The 20,738-nt window shown below is 42.8% G+C and overlaps 1 protein-coding gene across 4 annotated transcripts in view; it reads right to left on the bottom strand.

The window, feature by feature from the left end:
• The window catches only part of DCX (doublecortin), a 116,658-nt gene that overhangs the window by 28,322 nt on the left and 67,598 nt on the right, over positions 1-20,738 (bottom strand). For 2 of the 4 annotated variants that reach the window (XM_084639390.1, XM_084639391.1), the window contains exons 4-5: positions 12,385-12,487; positions 8,472-8,609 (exon numbers count right to left, since the gene is read on the bottom strand). In XM_084639390.1, coding sequence (XP_084495516.1) covers positions 8,472-8,609; positions 12,385-12,487 — 241 coding nt within the window. The remainder of the gene's footprint in view (positions 1-8,471; positions 8,610-12,384; positions 12,488-20,738) is intronic. The other 2 variants (XM_084639392.1, XM_084639393.1) reach the window with 1 other exon arrangement.

Below are 20,738 nucleotides of genomic sequence, written 5' to 3'. Positions count from 1 at the left end.
AAAGAAAGCCATCAGGTTGGTTTGGCACCATTTGTTCTTGACAAATCCATGTTGACTGTTACTTATCATCTTAAAATCTTCTAGATGTTTGCAAATTGATTGCTTAATTATTTGGTCCATTATCTTTCCAGGTACAGAAGTTAAATCCTTATTTCCCTTTTTATAGATTGGCACTATATTTGCCTTTTTCCAGTCCTCTGGAATCTCTCCCGTCTTCCATGACTTTTCAAAGATAATCGCTAATGGCTCAGATTTCTCCTCAGTCAGCTCCTTGAGTACGCTAGGATGCATTTCATCAGGCCATGGTGACTTGAAGACATCTAACTTGTCTAAGTAATTTTTAACTTGTTCTTACCCTATTTTAGCCTATGATTCTACCTCATTTTCACTGGCATTCACTACGTTAGATGTCCAATCACCGCCAACCTACTTGGTGAAAACTGAAACAAAGAAGTCATTAAATACTTCTGTCATTTCCACGTTGTCTACTATTGTTCATTGAGTAAAGGGCCTACCCTGTCCTTGGTCTTTCTTTTGCTTTTGGCTTCTTGCTTCATATACACTGTAGTTCTGATCCTAAAATATCTTGCTAAAACTGCGTTATCGTATGGGTTTAATGCCGATGGTGTAGGGGAGGAATTTCTGGGAGTTTAGTAAATGTTACTGATAGAGTAAATACATTTTTCAAAATAATTAAATGCAAATGATAAATGACAAAAACAACATTTTCCGCCTGACCTCATTATCTAAGATTTATCTCTGTATTTTTGTTTGTTTTTAAATTATTCCAGGTGTTAAAGATCTGTTGTCCCAATTTTGATCTTACTTATGCTGGCTTTACATTGACTTAAATCATTTGGCCCACCTTGCACGTTCTCCTTTTCCTGCCACCTCTGTGCCTCCCCAGTCCTGCCATAGCCAGGGCCTGCCTGACCAATGGCATAATGTAGAACTACCTTGGGGGCTGCTCTAAATTGCACCAGCCTGTAACAGCCTTGTGTGGGCTGTTATGCCAGAACGTAATAACTAGAAAGCAATGCTCTAGGGCCATGCCCCCTCTTACCCACCCTTCGTTCAACATGCTCCCTGAACAAGGGGACAGGAGCAAGAACAGCATATAGTTCCTATGACAGCTGTCTGTCAGGTTCTATTTTGCCGGGGCAGTTTAATCCCCCTTTTATGGACCCTTTAGACCGCTCTAAGAATTTCATAAGGCACAATGGGATCCACTAGTTTATAGTGATGTACGTGAGATCACAATCAGGCCCTGGGTGTTTAGCCACCTGTGATCCCTGCATTTGGAGTTCCAGATCTGTTAATTCCACTTATATCTTACAACCTAGATAGCACAGGGAAAGGAAAGAGAAATTCTAAGGAAACTTACCTTTGGGTCAGATTGTGCTGTCCTTACCCTGGATAATATCTTACTATGAGAATAGTCCTATTGAAATCAATGGGCCTTCTCTTGGCAGTAGGGTACTGCTCATGATGAGTGAGATGGATAGAATCTGCCTTTCTGAATTTTTGAATTATGGAAGGCTAGACTGAACCTTTAGGTAAAGTCCCGAATTATAATTCCCTTCCTGCTCCCCCTTACTCCAGGGGGAAAGTAATTGTCATAAATATAAAGGGAAGGGTAAACCCCTTTGAAATCCCTCCTGGCCAGGGGAAAGCTCCTCTCACCTGTAAAGGGTTAAGAAGCTAAAGGTAACCTCGCTGGCACCTGACCAAAATGACCAATGAGGAGACAAGATACTTTCAAAAGCTGGGAGGAGGGAGAGAAACAAAGGGTCTGTGTCTGTCTGTAGTCGTCTTGGCCGGGGACAGAACAGGAATGGAGTCTTAGAACTTTTAGTAAGTAATCTAGCTAGGTATGTGTTAGATTATGATTTCTTTAAATGGCTGAGAAAAGAATTGTGCTGAATAGAATAACTATTTCTGTCTGTGTATCTTTTTTGTAACTTAAGGTTTTGCCTAGAGGGGTTCTCTATGTTTTGAATCTAATTACCCTGTAAGATATCTACCATCCTGATTTTACAGGGGGGATTTCTTTATTTCTATTTACTTCTATTTTTTATTAAAAGTCTTCTTGTAAAACACTGAATGCTTTTTCATTGTTCTCAGATCCAAGGGTTTGGGTCTGTGGTCACCTATGCAAATTGGTGAGGCTTTTTATCCAACATTTCCCAGGAAAGGGGGGTGCAAGTGTTGGGAGGATTGTTCATTGTTCTTAAGATCCAAGGGTCTGGATCTGTAGTCACCTAAGCAAATTGGTGAGGCTTTTTACCAAACCTTGTCCAGGAAGTGGGGTGCAAGGTTTTGGGAAGTATTTTGGGGGGAAGGACGTGTCCAAACAGCTCTTCCCCAGTAACCAATATTAGTTTGGTGGTGGTAGCGGCCAGTCCAAGGTGTAATATTTTGTACCTTGGGGAAGTTTTGACCTAAGCTGGTAAAGATAAGCTTAGGAGGTTTTTCATGCAGGTCCCCACATCTGTACCCTAGAGTTCAGAGTGGGGGAGGAACCGTGACAGGAGGGCTAGACTGAACCTTTAGGTAAAGTCCCGAATTATAATTCCCTTCCTGCTCCCCCTTACTCCAGGGGGAAAGTAACCTGCTACAGACTCTTTTCAGGTGCAATTTACAAGTCCCTGAAACTCTCCCTGCACCAGTTTAGTTCTACTGGTTGGTGCTTTGGGAGCAAAGGTACAGAGACTTGACTCCACCCCAGACCTACTTGCTCTTATCATCTCCATGAATCTTGCTCTCCCTCTATGCCTAGGGACAGCAATCTGGGAGGCTGTTGGATGATGGTGGTGAAAAGTTGGGCCGCCATCGGGCTCCCAGGAAACAAGGACAAGCAAAAAGATTCTATGGAAGTACATTCTGAACTGCTAACAATTTGAGACATTCAATGGATTAGTTCACATTGCCATGATAATATGTGAGAAACCATCAGTGTCAAAGCAACAAGGAAGTTCAATCTGAGACTCAGGAAATGACCCATCATATGGCAACACTCCACTCAGTGTTGGGAATAGCCACTGTATCAAAAGAGAAATAACATAGGCAGCACTGAGAAGCTAAATGTACAGGCCTGCCACAACTCTATCAGTGAGAGGAAAGAAGGGACACCCCAGGAGATAGAAAGCTTGCTCTCATCAGTAGAATGTGATTATTGTTTCTCAGAAACCCTGTGCCTCTGTGACAATCCAATATTTGTCTTCTGGAGAAGGAAAGGAAATGCTTGGTTCACAAGGAATATGGCTGGTTACCTACTGAATATTTTGAGGCGATTCCTTATTGTAATGAATGTTAGTTCTAGTTCCTGGCATCAGTGACGACACAAGTAAAAGATTGAACATCTCAGAGATATTACAAACGGCTGAAAACATTGATGCGAATAGACAGTCTCATTACAATGAATAAGAAGTGGCCAGGAACCAAGACAGCTCAGGTAGCTTTTGTTTACAGTTAATGGGAAAACAAGATTGAATGCGTCTGGTAAATAAAGGCAGAGCAGGAGTGTGCCAAGAAAATAGTTTGACCTCTTCCTACAGATTAGCTAACTCATTTTTGGAGGGTACCTTGAGGAGGTGAGATTTGGATGCCTCTAGATAGAGCCCTCATTTTGGAGGGAACTGAGTCTTTCACAGTGCATCCAGGATGTGTCTAGACTGAAGAAGACATTCCTGAAGAGAAGAGACTGAAGAGAAACTTCCTCCGGCAGAAAGCAACAACGTGCTAGCAATTCCTGTTCTACTTCTAAGACCAGCTAGACCAGCAAACTGCCACGATCAGTGTTGTGGCCCTTCCATGCACAGGCCCCTTTGGCCTGATGCTTGTTTTTAATGACAATGGAAGGATTTTTTTTATCATTGTTAATTTGGGGGTTTGGGGCATGAGATCTGATTGTGTACATAGTTGTGTGAGACTCTCCCAGGGTTGCCATAATAAAAACTCCCAAAGCAGAGCAGAATAATTTGTACATTCCCAGTCATATCAAGCGGACAGTGGCTATAATTAGGTTACTCAGAGGCAGCCTTACATACCTGCCTTTTTATATTTTCTTAGCTATTAACATGCAGCAATCCACAAGCAGTTCTAACCTCAGTGACTGGAGCTGAAATAGCAAATATGCACCCAGCGTTCAGTGGTGCTCCAGGAATGCTGTAGGTCCCAATTCACCTGCATAATCTGACAATGTACTGCATATCAATGGATACATGACCATAGTGAATATGGGACAGACTGCAGGGTTGTCTCAGGTCAATGACAAATAAGGACTTAACTTCAGCTTGGTTGACCCTCCTTGAGTTTGGGGGAAGGTAATGAGGGAGAGCTAGAGATTGCAGGCCAAATCAACCAGCTACCCCAGCAGGAAGGCACAAAAATGGTGGGCCCGGGAACAGACAGAGAAGATGACTTTGAACATGAAGGATGCCATACACAGTCATTCCAGCGCTGGGACTTTTCTGAGATTGTGAGACCAGTTTAGTTTTTTTGTCTAGACTGCTCTCCAGTTATATAGAGATAAAAACCATTTCAAAGCTTTTTCTGTGAATCTTTCCACCAGTTTTTCATCTGTGCATTACAGAGCACTGTGCAAGGATCGTAAGTATCGCTATCCCCAAAAGAAGGGGAAAGGTTAAGTGATGTGCCAAAGGTCACAAACTAAGTCACTGGCACAGACAGGAATAGAACCGAGGTCTCCAGGCGCCCATACCTATGAATTATCCAGTGTACCACCACTGCTTCATGTGTAGCAAATGGTTCCAAATCCTTAATGTAGGAAATATTTTATATATGTCAACACATACAGATCAAAAGTGTTTCTAGGACCCAAGAGTAGGGCAAGTGTTTTCATTTTCAGGCTATCAAAGCTGCATCATCAGGACCATCAGCACAAGAAGGCTGTGCTGAGGCAGTTCTCTCTACCAGTACTGTATAAGCAACCTATTCCTTTTGTCCAATATCTGCAAACAGCATTAGTTTCCTTGCTGACAAATGAGCCACAGTCCTGGAGGCAGAATTTGCCTTAAGATTTACATTGTCTGTATGTATGAGGGTGTGGGCTCAGGTAAACACTCTTGAATGATGGCCAGAGGCAAATCCACTGCTGTGTACATTCTGATTTTTGTTGATGATGAATAAAGTGTAGTTTGCCCATCTGGTCTTGCAGAGAAATTGCATAATAAAGATGATAAACCCAAGGAAATATGTTCTATTCTATACAGGTTCCTCTACCATGCTCATCACCATAATATCAATGTAATGACTAGGGCTCAGGGGGCATTAAGGTCTATATCTATGTCAGAGGGCATCATATTGGTGCTTAGATACTATGATGATGAGCATGGGTATAAGAACTTATATATAATAGAACAGAATAGAATAGACACTGGGAAATTCCAACTTCCAATAAGTGAATAATGGAAAGAATGAGAAAGGAAACAACTTTTACAAGTAGGGATAGGAGGTCTAATGAACTGCAGAAAAATTAACTTACTCGAATTCAAACTGGAACAGGTACAGAGAAGGGCTACTAGGATGATCGGAGGAATGGAAAACTTGTCTTATGAAAGGAGACTCAAGGAGCTTGGCTTGTTTAGCCTAACTAAAAGAAGGTTGAGGGGAGATATGATTGCTCTCTATAAATATATCAGAGGGATAAATACCAGAGAGGGAGAGGAATTATTTAAGCCCAGTACCAATATGGACACAAGTACAAATGGATATAAACTGGTCACTGGGAAGTTTAGACTTGAAATTAGATGAAGGTTTCTAACCATCAGAGGAGTGAAGTTTTGGAATAGCCTTCCAAGGGAAGCAGTGGGGGCAAAAGATCTATCTGGCTTTAAGATTAAACTTGATAAGTTTATGGAGGCGATGGTATGATGGGATAACATGGTTTTGGTAATTAAATATTCATGGTAAATAGGCCTAATGGCCTGTGATGGGATGTTAGATGGGGTGGGATCTGAGTTACCCAGGAAAGAATTTTCTGTAGTATCTGGCTGGTGAATCTTGCCCATATGCTCAGGGTTTAGCTGATCACCATTTTTTGGGTCAGGAAGGAATTTTCCTCCAGGGCATATTGAAAGAGGCCCTGGAGGTTTTTCGCCTTCCTCTGTAGCCTGGGGCACGGGTCACTAGCTGGAGGATTCTCTGCTCCTTGAAGTCTTTAAACCACGATTTGAGGACTTCAATTGCTCAGACATAGGTGAGAGGTTTTTCGCAAGAGTGGGTGGGTGAGATTCTGTGGCCTGCGTTGTGCAGGAGGTCAGACTAGATGATCATAATGGTCCCTTCTGACCTTAGTATCTATGAATCTATGAAGCAAAGATTCATTCTGCATTTTACTCAGATAAAATATCTGAGAACTGTATGAAAATGGGTCAAAATATTCTATTAATAAGGACCTTATTCGGCATCACTTTCTTGCTCATCTTACTTGTCTCTAGTAATTTGGTACCACCAAGATCCAGCTGAGCCTATTGATCGTTTATGAAATAGTGTGTTCTCTCTCATGTAGTGTGTATGTAAAGTCTGACCTAATCAGTACTGTAAACCCAGAGCAAACTCAATGGAACAGGAAGGCAAAAGGTTGTTCCTTCTTCTCTCCATCCTGACAAAACAACAAAGGATCTGCTGATTACAGTAACAGCACCAAAAGGTGCAACTGATTTTTTTTTCTTATGAAACAGAACAGGCAACCATTTCTTTCCATATTGAGAACACCCATGAAAGTGTTAAAGGGTCACTGTCAAGATGGATTAGAGGGATCTACTTGAAAGTTGTCTTTCATTGTTGGTCTTACCTCCAGACCATTTACTACCATATCCAGAAATGATAAGCAGTTCTAAATGTCCTACTTACTGATTTATATAATGCAGACAAACTCTTGCATGTTCCCTGTGTGACCCACCAGCAAAGCCATGAGTCACCACTTTGTTCATACTGAGTTGCTCAGCAAGTAGGATATCAGCAATAGAAGGTGCTACATCATGTTGGACTGTTTATCTATATAGTCTACAGTTCTGTTTCTGGAAGAGATTAATACCTGATCCTTTAGAGGAAGGCTTAAGTAATATCCCATAATGCATTCGGGGCCTGATCCAAAGCTCAGTGAAGTCAGAGTTCGTCCATTGACGATAGGCTTTGGATCATGCTGTCAATACACTTACGCAAATATAGTATGCGTTTGGGATTGTAGCAAGGGCATGGGTTTTAAGAAAAGCACATGGCTAGAATCATGAAGGAAAGGAATATAAATAAGGAATAAAATACCTTTTAGAGACAGAACAATTTTTAAACCATACAATTTTGACACTATTAATTTAACTTAGTATTCTTCTGTATTTTAAGAGCATTGTAATAAAATTAATGAACTGCTTCTTGTGGAAAATATCATTAAAAACTAATTATTAAAAGCTTTATTTCCAAAAAGCCTAAGATATTTCCAATGCAATGCAGTGGTTAGCTTTCTTTTGGCCAGTCACACACGTTGAATTACAAGGCATAAAGGGGCTGGGAGAACAAATGATGATTCTGGTCATGTGTTCTATGAGGGTAAAAAGATTTTGTGTGCTCCGTTGGCATTTTGGGTAACCCTATTTAGACTGGGCAGGCACCTTGGGACCTGCTTCTGAGGGGGGTCTGCCACTTTAATTAGAAGCCATTCCCTGCATCTCCTGGAGGAAGTATTCTGATGGTTAATATTAACACCCTAGGCCCACTGTTCCTATAATATGATTCTACCAAGTATCCATTATCAGAGATGTAATGTTTAGGCTTGGCTTCAAATTGCATCAGGCACATATACACCTATCACAGGCATGCTACATGAACAGCTGCTAGACAACCTGCCAGTTTCTATCCTGGAGGGAGAGAGGCAGATCCCACACTACTGAAATATGAAAAGCTACTGTAGCAAATGAAGATTTCCATTTTAGTTACTTCCAGCACCTGTATTTACAGGTTCCTCTGTATTATTTTAATGAGTCTATGGCCAGCTTCTGCAATGGGCAAGGTTCTTAGTTTTCTTAAATAGAGATTAAACAGGCATGTTTTCAGACTACATAATTATTAACACTCACATTGCACAGGAGGTTATTTTAAATTAAAGTACATCTAAGAGAAAAGAAACACCTAATCTGACAAAATTGGATCTCTCTATGCCTCAGTTCCTTATCTGTAGAATGGGGATAAATAATATTCCCTTTCTCTCACCTTCATTGTCTTGTTTATTCAAGACGGTAAGCTGTTGGAACAGGAGCTGTACCTTACTCTGTGTTTGTACAGGGGCTAGCATAACAGGGCCCTGATCGTAATTGGAATCTTTAGACATTATCACAATGCATATAAATAAAAATAACAGGAAATGCCGGAGGTCACTGTATCGAAAGATACATGGCATTTGTTTCCTTGTGTGGATGGAGTCAATATTCATCCACTGGAAAACAATCACTCACCATCTTGATGGTTACCTGAATCGGCTGGAGACTTGCTCCGGCGCATGGGGGCTGGACTCTTTGCTGAGCTCTTCTGAGGGGTTGGGGACGACTTGCTGCCTGGAGTGGTTGGAGGATTCCCTTTCATTACACGGCACTCTAATAAAATAAATGACAAGCGTATTTAGTTCTCTTATTGACCTTAATTGCTAGGGGCCTTTTACCCCGTGGAAAGCACCGAGGGCACAGGGTATGTATTGCACAATCTAATGAAAGAAATACAAGACAGCACAGCACTTCATATTTTCAATTTGCTTTACAAACACTGGGGAAGATTGAACACCTCTGAGCGCAGGAGGCAGCTGGCATTCCCACGCGGCTATCAGGGGGGCTGCATCAGAGAGGAGATTCACCCTGAGGGAGGGCAGCATTAAAATCCAGCAGCGCTCACTTGTCAGAGGTGCTGATTCTGTGCCTGCCTAGCTCAGTTTGGTTCCCCTGGCAGAGTGGGGTTGCAAGTGGTTTGCACCTCTATGCTCTTACTCCAGGCAAACTTACCACAGCAATGGCTCTGCAGCCTCGGCTGTGCTGGTTTCCACTGGCCCACCCTAGGTGATGAATTGAGTCCATTGACTAATTAATCTCTGTAGCATATTGACAATGGTCAGAGTGCACCGTGGGAAAAGTCAGAATAAAGAACAATTAATATGTCTCCTGGCCAGCTGAGGCCAGGGTAACAGGTGACAAAATGCAGTCCACACTAACCAGACCATGTGTAACAGCTATGGACAATGAGTGAAATTTACTCAGGTGCAGAAAACCAGCACAAGCCTCACTCAACCACTTAAGCCTCACTTATGGCCCTGCATTAAAGACTTTAAGTGGTGCATAGACCATCTGCACCAGAGAGAATTTCACTCAGACTGAACAAACCCTCTTCTGTGACTTCTCCAAGCCGCAGTCTTTTGGGAGCTGCACCATATGCAGATGTACAAAAATGAAGTCCTGTCTCCTGGGCACTCTGCCCATGCTCTTACACTCACAAGTAAATTACAGTCCGACTGTGTTTTCTTAAAAAATAAATGCACTGGGTAGAGAGAAAAATGTAAACACCATTTACGAAGGCTCCAAAGAGGCATAGAAATGCTACAAAGCTTAATGGGAACTAGGATTTCAAGCATTCCAAATCTTGAACTCAGCGGTTACTTGAACTGAGAGATACCTGGAAGAGTACTTCTCCACTTCTTAAAGTTATTAATTTCATCCAGATAGGGGGAGGATAAGAAGAAGAGGATTTCCCCTTTGTTAAATGCTGATTAGTTCAGCCCTGTGTCCTTAGACCTAGATCTTCTGCACGGATACCCTTACAAATGGACATTATGGTGGTTCTCCAAGTTAAATCACCCACATACAGCCCGTGTTTCATGGGCAAAGCTCAGCTCGGCCAGCATTAGTTAGGATTTAAAATCCCCTTGACTGGATTCCCTAATGGAAATGAAGTAAGGCAGCATGCAGCAGATGAATGATTGGTCAACCGAAAACAAGGTGTCTGACCCAAATGTATGTTATTTGTTTATTTCTACATCAGAATATCTATGAAAATGTAATTGCCCTAATTCCCTCCAGCCCCCACCGCCCCCGCTTGAAATGAGGCAGCCAGCCTCATTTTCTTTCTTCCAGACAGTTTGCTGGAAAGTTTGCTTTTGGGTCATGCAATATGATAAAAAGAGGAAATTATGCCAGTACTTGGCATTGTGCTCCAGGGATACCATACGCGGCTAATTAGAATGAGCACTGAACCCGGTCACTCTGTTGCTTAATGACACAAGATGCATGATATTCAAAAACTGAATCTGATGTAGGGAGGCGGAATGTTTTTAAAAGAATATGGTATCTTATAGATGGTATTAAAGAAGCACTGATCGTGTCTCCATAGTTATAGCTGAGTTGATATAGACCCCATTTCATATGCATAAACAAAGGAAGGGATGGAAGCAGTTGCCATTAAAAGACAACAGTATTTCCCTATAATTGATCATGGAAATAGTGGGGGATCTCATATGCCCCTGTGTGATAACCATTGGAAAATACTGACATTTTAAAGGCAGCCATTGTGTGTCTGTGTATCTGGACAGATCCACACACGGAGAGAGGGTGAAATCCTGACCCCACTGAAGTCAATGGCAAAACTCCCATTGTCTTCAATAGAGTTAGGATTTCACCGAGTTTTTAATTAGCTTGCTATAAGACTAGCTCTTTCAGCCTAAGACGCTGCTGCCAAGATCAGTGGGTTCACAAGAGACACGGCAATTCTGGAAGAGTGCCGGGTCTCAGCAGCAGGAATTTGAAGGATGAACTTTTGATGGGCATTTTGGAGGGAAAAGATGACATACATCTTGCTTGTACTACTTCTCATCTTGTCTCTTGACGTCTCATCAGACAGGACCTAATGGCCAGCAATCTGAGTGCACATCTTCCAGCTGGGGAGGCAGACATGCCCGTGACAAAAGAGATTGTAATGGAAGATATCCTGGATCCCTGTGTTGTGTGAGATATAACAGAGAGGGATGCTGGTGGAGAATGGGAAGATGGTGCGGGCGAAGGGGACGCTGTCTGCTTTTGGGAGTTCCTGAGCACTTGCAGCTCAGTGCCTCTGAAAATCAGGCCAGGCTTATTTTTGTTAACAGACATCCAAACTGGAAAAGCTCGGCCCCCTTTCAAGTTGTTCTGCTAGGATTTCATGCAAGCAGTTTTACAGCATGGAGATCCCTCAGAGCTGCGTGAACTGTGTGGTGTTAAAATATAAGCGAAGCTCTGGTTGTAGACAGCCTCTTCGGCTCAACAAGGGCTTCATTCTCTGTGTGCAAAGCTTCAGCAGAATGTTGGAAACTCTCTCTGAAACACAGAGACCACCACATTGTTTAATCTAAGTTATGCAAGTCAAAAATACTAGATTCAAATAAAGACAGACTCCAGGAGGTGTCATAAAACTCCCGAATTTCAAGAAGAGCAGACCTCACTTGACTCTCACGCTGATATTGAATGCGAAGCACTGTTTGGACGCTAATGCTTTGTTGCATTTGTAGCATATAATAGCTCACACCTAAGGATACCTAAATACCTCAGGCGTCTTGGGAAGCATCAAGCTGAAGTCTAACGATCAAATTTTCTGCCCATATAAATGGACAAAACTCCACGGAAGTCAGTGGAGTTGCACTAATTGACAGCAGCAGAGACTTTGGCCTGACAGGTGTGCAATCACTGGATAACTGCAAGCACCTATGACCGCTTGGGTAAATCCTACAATTAAGATGTGTATGTTCCTTGATATCATAGATTTCATATCTTAGTTTATCATTGATACCTACAGGACTATAAATGTGGTGTTGCAGTTGGACTGGAGACAAACCGTGATGACAGATCATCCCCAAAAGGGATAGCATGCTCTAAAATTTTCACCCCTTTTCAACTCTTACTACTTTTTATAATCAACCACAGTAGATAGTGGAGGAACCTTAGTTCATAACTGCCTTAGCTCCCATTTCATACACACACATATACATCTTTCAAGCACAAGAGTGGTGATCATTTTGTGAGTCTGTTTTTATTACTTGGGGATGGAGTAACTGATACTACAATCAACCATATGCATATAACTAGGAGGACATTTGCTAACAGATTATGTTGCTTTTCAATTAGTAGAAAATTTTAGTGCCTTTAATGAATCCACCTATTCTGCCTTGTGGCAAATCAGTCAATATCCATCAGATTACAATATTCACTGACTGTCCAATAAGCCCAAAGGATGCTAAATTACTTGTGCTTAAAAAAAAAGCAATAAAATACAAGCAACTTCAATCAAACTGGGGTGGGGTGGGGTGGAGGAAGAAAAACCCCAAGTAGACAGAATAGAGATCAGTGCATGAGATATTACCGTTTTCATCCAGAGAAAAGTCATCCTGTGCATAGCGGAATTTTTCCGGACCACAGGCAATAAACACATCGTCATCCCCAAAGAAATCGTGGAGACAGGTCACCTACAGAGAGAACAAAGTCATTCATGTTATTTTTAACTCTTAACTCTGATGTGGCTCAGCTTTAATTGACACATGAGCATACTGCTGGCCTCTCCTCTCTATGTTTTCCCCCCAGCACTAATTTGGGAAGCCTGTTGCCCAACACACTGTGTACTCCAGGCAAATCAATCATAAAACTATCATTAAAAAAAAAGAAAAAAAAACCCAATCACTTTGCAAAATGCAATGACGTGTGACCTTTCCAATCTATGCAGGAGTGGACAAGCTATATTACTCATCATAATGATACAAATGTTCTTGGGCTCCCTCTCAAATAAGAAGCAGGTGTGGCCCTTACAGGTTATTGATCCCCTTACTTGTGTTGATTAGGACCATACCTCTCAGGCAGAGCCCACAAAATCAAAGGGACTACTTTGCAGAGCAAGGATCACAGACTGGGACCCTGTGAGAATGAAATCGGGACTATGAGGTTTGAAAATGAGTGCAAATACTGATGGCTTAACTGTGCCATTGAGGTCTGGCCATAACAAGGGGCAGGATGGAGGAGTGCCATCTCAGAGGAACCATGAGGAAGCATTCACTCAAGTGCCCCCACAGCTCCACACAGAGACAGTGTCTACCCTACTACACCTCTTTGTGAGGTGCGGCTTATCCCACCCTTCTCCCCTCCCGCGTGCAGAATGTACACATGAGAGGAGAGCAAACCAATGGCCCCACCCCAAACCATAGAGGCTGGAATTCTGCCTGGCCCTTTTGTAGGGCACACAAGTATGGGGAAAGTTCCTACCCTGCTCTGCCATAAGAGCCCAGCACAATCTGGCCTGGAGCTGGGAATTTGCCCCAGGACAGGTGGTGCCTCTGGGAAACATTGTGCCTCCTTATGCCCTCCCCTGCTTGACCGCCCTGAATGTGGTGATACTAAGACAATATCACATCTCTATCGCATCTTCTGGGGTAATTCTCCCATAGAACCCCAGCCAACTAGGGTGACCAGATGTCTCAATTTTATAGGGACAGACCTGATTTTTGGGTCTTTTTCTTATATAGGCTCCTATTACCCGCCCACCCCCATCCTGATTTTTCACACTTGCTGTCTGGTCACCATACGGCCAACAAGGAGAGGGATAGCAACGGGACAGGACGGAAAGAGTCAGCACGTGGTAAGCATGTGATGGGCAGTGGATTAAAGAAGATAATAGAAGGGAATTTCAAATGGGGGTGACCACTCTGCAGGGCCCCCTGCCCACAGTTCAGTGATGGAGGGTCCATTCCACAGCAGAAGGTAATCACTTCCTCCCAACCTAAGGTAAATTGTGTTCCCAGGCTGTAGATACCAAGGATGATGGGACACAGAGAGGAAAGACTGAGATGGAGAGCAGAAACAGTCATGTTTATAATGGCCTGAATATCTCACCTCTCTATTTTGCCATCCTAAATGGGTGGAAATAAACATCTGACAACAAATTGTGCTCCAGACTCCCATCTCGCTTTTGTGGCCCTACGGAGCCAGGGAGGTGTGGAAGTAATGCATCTCCTTTGGACCACAAATACAATCAGGGAAACAGGCATCTGGGAGTTAGGAAATAAAAGAACCCATGGCAAGCAACACACTAGCTGTTCTGCTCACTTGCTGGGAGAGCATCCTGTGAGGGGTGAAGTGTGAAGAACAGTCACAGTGGAAGATGGTCTTTAATTAAAGTGTTTTTGATAGGCAGGTAACTGATTCCCACCACTATTCTGCTGATGACTGAGGTGGTATTAACAATCTGTACATTAACCCAAGGTACTTTGCTGGCTGGCCACAAAATTGTTAAAATAAAACGTGTCATTAAAACACTTGCTGGAGGCAATGGAGAAAAAATGCAGTGCACAGCCTTTGGGGACTTCCAGACAAGATGTCACAGACACCACTGTTAGGTTCTGGGACATATGTCATGGTGGCTTCTCTGGTTCCAGAATGGATTGTGCTCTACAGGGACATAAAGGTGAATCAGGTTGGTTTCCCAGTCTTTTACCTCCTTGCCTGGCCATGGGAAAATAAAATATGAAAGGATGAAACTACCATATATTGTTTTCTTCCCTGCTGTTTGAGGGAGATTTTTTTTTTTTTGGTAAGATCACCTCCAATCTTGGTGTGCACATCAAGTGTAACTCAGAGCAATGGCTACTTATGACCACATTATGCCTTTTAGCCAGAGCCCTCAATAGCAGGAGGGTGAAGCCATGATGGGAGCAAGGGAGACATTTTGTCTACTGAGGCATGATGATGCCTGGAGCTCTTCCATGGGAGGAGAATGCCTACAGTACCTCCTTTTAAGAGATGCAGCACATGCTCTCCTCTATGGTTGGCCAGCTCTGTGAGCATGGCTTTGATTTCACAAGCCCTTTGGGTGGCTTGTGCCCTAGTGGCACTATCAGAGGGAGTAGTACCTATGCGTAGCAGAACAGAGGGAATGCAAATGCAGCTGGCCCCTGCACTGGGGAGGGGGGCATTACACCCCGCTCCTCACTCGATGGGCACCAACACACAGGCCAGCCACAATCTGCCTTTGAATACAATGTTGGCACACAAAGGTATCTCCAGTTTCCATCTTGAGTGAAAAAAGTCAGTGGGTGCCATCTTGTTAAACCTGAGTGCCCTTCTCCCGACCCACCCGTGACTTCGCGATGCGCAGTCCCGTGACCAGAACCCTAGTCCAACAATCTCCATAAATCTCCCATAGACGCTGATGGCCCTGTTCATTTCAACTGGGCTATGAGAAATCTTTCCGAGGTACAATCTTTCCGAGTTAGCCTATCATATCTCCACATGAGGTGAATACAGCTAGAAGTCCTCATTACTTTGCAGGCTGGTAACTTTGCCCTTTCTACAGAACCATCATGTTGTACACAGAGGTAGCCTGTAACCAGGTGATCTTATCACCATTTGCCTCATCTTCCCTCACGCACTTCCCTTCTAGTGTTGGTTACATATGGAAATTGTGTCTTGTTTCAAATTAGATTGTAACATCCTCCAGACAGGGATAGTATCTTCCTGTGTGTCGTGTGGCACCTAACACAGTGGAGCTTCTATGGGATTGAGGCCCGTAGGTGCTGCTGCAATATGAACCACAAGCAATAGTGCTCTTTATAAAAGGAAAAGATGGACGCTTTCTTTTGCTCTTGCATCTGCCGCTAGAGTTGTGACAGCTTAATTGCATAGTTACAGTGAAATACGGGATGTGATTACACAGTAACAGCGAAATCACTATGTTCATGGAGACTCCTCTGGAATCAGGGGTAATTACACAGTAAAGTGTGCTCATGCTATTGTGTTATTTCTTGGTAAGTGCACTTAATTGAAGCCATCATTGTGCAACCACTAGTGGAAAATGTGTACATGAGATCACTTGGGAGAGAATCTTATGGACGCAGACCGGTCATCAACATCCTGCCATTCTTTTCACCTGGCCTTGTGGCGTGTTGACAGGTGCCCTTCTGAGGCAAAAATTGGATGATGATACTCTTTCACCATTGCAAGATGCCTTGAGAACTTGGATGAAGTGCAAAGTAATATTATTATTGTTATAAAGGGATGAACTTGTTTATAAAGGGATTAGGGCCCCTTTGAGAGTCATGAAGGCAGCTCTAGCTCTTTCTCTTTCTCTCTCTCTCTCTCTCTCTCTCTGCCTTTTCCTCACATTGGAGCTTTGTTAGCCAAATGTTCTGAAAGTCATCTAAACTTGAGCCATCCTTGAGTAAGTAGTGTGCAGGCAAGGAAAGAATTAAATTAGAACATCCCTCAAAAAGTCATACTGGGGTAGGCATCAGCATCTGCTCTGAGTTAGTGTGAGCTCAGCAGCGTGAAAATACATCTGCTAGAAACGGGAAAACATTTCAAATCTTTTCAAAAAATTCAATTTCCATTTGTCATCAGAATTTTCCGGCCAGCTCTAATGTCTGCTGTGATTTTATACAGAATGCTGCACATTGGCAGCTGATGGCTCCTGTTTTGGCATGTCTGTGTCATTGATGATGCAGCCTTTATAGATTGCATGTAAATTTGAAGGGTCCACAAAATGTGTTGGGCAGACTGGAGATCAACTTCCTGGAATAGTTCATCCCTATGCCCACTGATCTATTTTAACTAGGCTGAAAAAGTTAATTTCAAGCTCTAAAAAATCAAATGTAAAAAGGGCGTTCAGCTATTCTGATAAGATTCAGCATTGCATACTGGTTATCATATCTAATTACAGCAGGAGTCTGCTGTAGTTATGGTTGCAAAGCAGTTGCTAGTACAAGCTTCTGTTTTCACACACACAGCTTCCAAAACACTAAACTTTAGGGCTGATATCTTCTATCGTGGGTTTTGATCTAAAGCAGAATTTGCTTGGCAAATTTTCAGCAAACACTTTCTCCCATGTTTGATTAAAGCCGGGTTGAAAATGGTAACTACATTATTTTTAGACCAGTTTTCAGCAAAAAAGGATGGAGTTTGAAACTTGAGACTTGGTATAACATAGCCCTCATTACGGCCTAGAATCTTTGCTTGGCTGGAAAATAACTGGGTTTGATTTAATACAGATATCACTGTCTGAATATTTAGTATTGAGTATGTGCAATACAAAATGTACTTAGGTCTGAGGAACACACTTAAAAATAGGTGCACAGTGGAGATAGTTGAAAGTATACTGGTTCATTCTAACAATTTATAAGCACTGCTGTCAAAGCCTTCCAAATGAGATCAGGGAAAGTTAAAACTTGGTTTTACTCTCCTCATGTTATCCTGCAAGCCAAACACTTTTGCTATAGAATTCCTCACAAAAATAATAAAAAAACCCTCAGAAGCAATAGACTGATATTCAACCCGATGCACGATTTAATATTAACATCATGCACAAAATCAGAAACTTTGATTATTCTCAGAGCAAGATGGAGACCTGTTTTCCCCCTGCAACTCATCACCAAGAGTCAGCTTGCAGTGCATTTTAATTCCTATAACAGTAATTAGGTAGAGGGGGAGGAGAGTGAAAGATCAGGCAGTATGGCACAAAGAATTGAGATGATCCACTGGTTGAGCTTCTAAATGCACAAGCCATTTATCTCTACATTTACTTTTACTCCCTTTTCCCCTATTTTAATTTTTTCCTTAAAAACCCAAAGGAAATTAACTGTACAAATATCTATCATAATGCCATGTTAAGATTGCAAGATCCAGGTTTCATAAGGTTAGGAGATTCTAAAAGTTAACTCCTATGCAATGCCAATTCAGGCAAGTTGCACATATTCCATTATACTATGTAGTATTTCCTATTTCTCTTTCACGTATTAAAGATTATAACTCTTAAGCTAGTAACTTTGTTATTAATGTATATCCTAAAACATAGCAGATGTGCAATGTGGCCACGTTAAAATTGTTTTCAGTAACCTTAACTTTTGAAATTTGCTGACGTTTGAGTGCTTGATCTTACAACCTCACACAGATACAAAAGACATCTATTTCTAAGGACATGAAACCAGAAGACCTGGCCAGGGAAATAATAGTGTATGCTGGACTCATGGCAATTCCAGGATGAATTCTGCTTTTCTGAATTCCTCCTGAAGCTCGTGATGGGTAATGCAGATCTACTCCGCCCTCAAGGCAGGGTTGTTCCTTACTCACATAAGAGATCCTTTAAATTGCATTAATGCTATTTTTATTTTTTGCATTTAATTATAAAGTCACATTATGGATCTTATTTTCGCCTTTCTTAAAATGTCCTGTTTATCTCAGTTTCTTGGTGAAACTAATAAATATTTCAGGTCCCTAGTATGCCAATCAGTGTGAATCATTTATTAAGTTTGCTTTCCACTTAGGTTTACTTTAATCAGTTGTTCTGATTATATTTGATAATTAGTCCAGAACATCATGGAAATCCCAGGAGAAAGTAAACGCCAACAAAAATTTATCCCAACAGATATCTTGAAAATCATTAATTGTTCTAAATGCTGCATTATGCTGCTAGCTATGAATTTATTAAGGCATGATGCAGAAAACTGTTAACAGCTTGCTAGTGCCAGGACCAAGCTGCTAGCTGAAAAAGGTTGATATTGATAATACCATTATAATGAAATAGTGACAATGCTATCAAAAGCCATGAGGCCAGTAAGATTTGATTGGTAACATTACATTTCAATGGTTTTCTGTGCAGCAGGTAAAAATGAATTCTGCAACAGATAGAAACATAACTTGCTTTCATGTGTGTGTGTTTTTAAAGGAAAGCAATACATATAATGCTTCCATCAAAATTCTAGATTAAAAGGACACAATTGACTTTAAAAGAAATCATACTGCAAAGAAACATTTGTGTTTCTCCCAGCTTAGATAATAAAAGCGAATGATGTCAATTTGACCAGTTTTGTTTATAATCAGTTTCACTCTCCAGGTCTTAGTTCTGTAGTGTTTGGGTTGCAAACCCTGCCTGCAAATGTTTATTCATTACAAAGTAATTATTTCTACTGGATTTCATAGAAACATTTTTATTGGTCCAGTTTGTGTGTGGGCTTTTTAAAAAAATACTTGATTTTACCTAATCTAAAATTTGGAACAATTTGTTGTTGGCAGCATGTCCTTTTGAAGAGTCAGTAATGATATATTCATTCCTCCACCCCAAAAAAGAATTGCATTTAGAAAACCCTGTGCTGTCTGCGCCTCTGTATCAACTATGTCTTCCTAGCTCCTTACTGATAGGTTGCGGTGCAAGTAGAATTCATTTCTTACCAGTATGCTGCACTCATGGGAGGGACACAAAGGTGGGGGCACCTGACTTCTCCAGGTGACCCCCCCAGGTGACTCCTCCCTGCCCTGCCCCCATCCCCTCCCCATGGTCCACATCCATCTCATGTTACTTTGTGGGGGGAGGGTCTCTGTCCTCCTCCCGCTGTGCCGGAGACTTCTGAACCACGGGGCTCTCCGGAACCACAGCGGCGAAAGGAGCAGAATATGGGGCTGCCGCGCAGCCCCACGCTGGCAGCTCCTCCGGCACGGCTGTACTGCCCCCCATCCCTTCCACGCAGCTGCGTCTCCTGAGTCCTGCCTGGGTTCTGGTACAGCAGCCAGCCCCACCGGAGGACGGGGTTGGGGTTGGGGGACCGTACAGCTGTCCGGAGGACCTGCCAGCGTGGGGCTGTCCAGAGGCCCCTTGTTCTGCTCCTCCTGTGTCTTTCCGGTACAGAGGACTGGCTATAAATATCTTACTGGTACGGCATACCGAACTGTACCACTGTACTTGCACAACTGCTGATAGGGATCTTTGCATGACAATGTTCTTTGTTTATAAGATTCATATTTTATTGACAGGTTTCAGAGTAGCAGCCGTGTTAGTCTGTATCCGCAAAAAGAAAAGGAGGACTTGTGGCACCTTAGAGACTAACCAATTTATTTGAGCATAAGCTTTCGTGAGCTACAGCTCACTTCATCGGATGCATTCAGTGGAGACTCAGTCTTGCTCTCCTTCCTCAGGGAAAACGCTCAGCAACAGTTATTGGATCAAATCAGGTCCCAGATCACTCCCCTTTAGTTCTGTGCATGGAGGGTGTGAGAAATACTGCAATCCAACGTAATATCTTTGGGGACTATATTACATTCAGTTTATGTATCATAGTGGGTCAGAGATTGTATGCAACTCTGTGGTAGAGGGTTACCACAGCTCCTCCAGGAACCAGAAACAATGGGGAGTGATGAAGGTGAATCACTTAGGTTGTAAACACCTCCACAGAGAGTTCCACCCCGTAGGAAGCCTGCATATACTGCTTCAAAGCGGGTTTTCCAGAGACCAACACACAAAGAAAGGCTTTTGGCATAAAAAGTCTGTGTTTAAACCAGTGATCCCCAAACCGTGGGGCACGCCCCCTAGGGGAGTGCACAGTAGGGAAGGAGCACCGCCTAGCCCCGCTACACCCCCTGCCCAGCTCCAGCCCTGCTCTGCCCCCTGCCAACCCTCAGCCTAGCTCTGCCCTCAGGCCATCTCCACCTCTGGCCCCAGCTCCTCCCCCACTCCCAGTTCTGCCCCTAGCTCTCTGCTGAGGAAGCCTTGGCTGGGCCATAATGGATGGGGGGGTCTGGACAGATTCCATTACTGGTGGGGGAGGGGGCGTGACAGGAAATGTTTAGGCACCGTTTGTTTAAACTGACTGAGTCCCTTCCTTCTGATCCAGCACACAGACAGAAGCTCAACGCTTGTGGAAGGGTTGAAAGGACTTTGGCCTACTAGGGCCATAAGACTGATGGGTG

Source organism: Lepidochelys olivacea, assembly GCF_965140295.1.
Source record: "Lepidochelys olivacea isolate rLepOli2 genome assembly, chromosome: 9".
In the NCBI taxonomy this organism is placed as follows: Eukaryota; Metazoa; Chordata; order Testudines; family Cheloniidae; genus Lepidochelys; species Lepidochelys olivacea.
The sequence above is the reverse complement of the archived record's forward strand: the minus strand, read 5'-3'. Positions and strand labels throughout refer to the sequence as shown.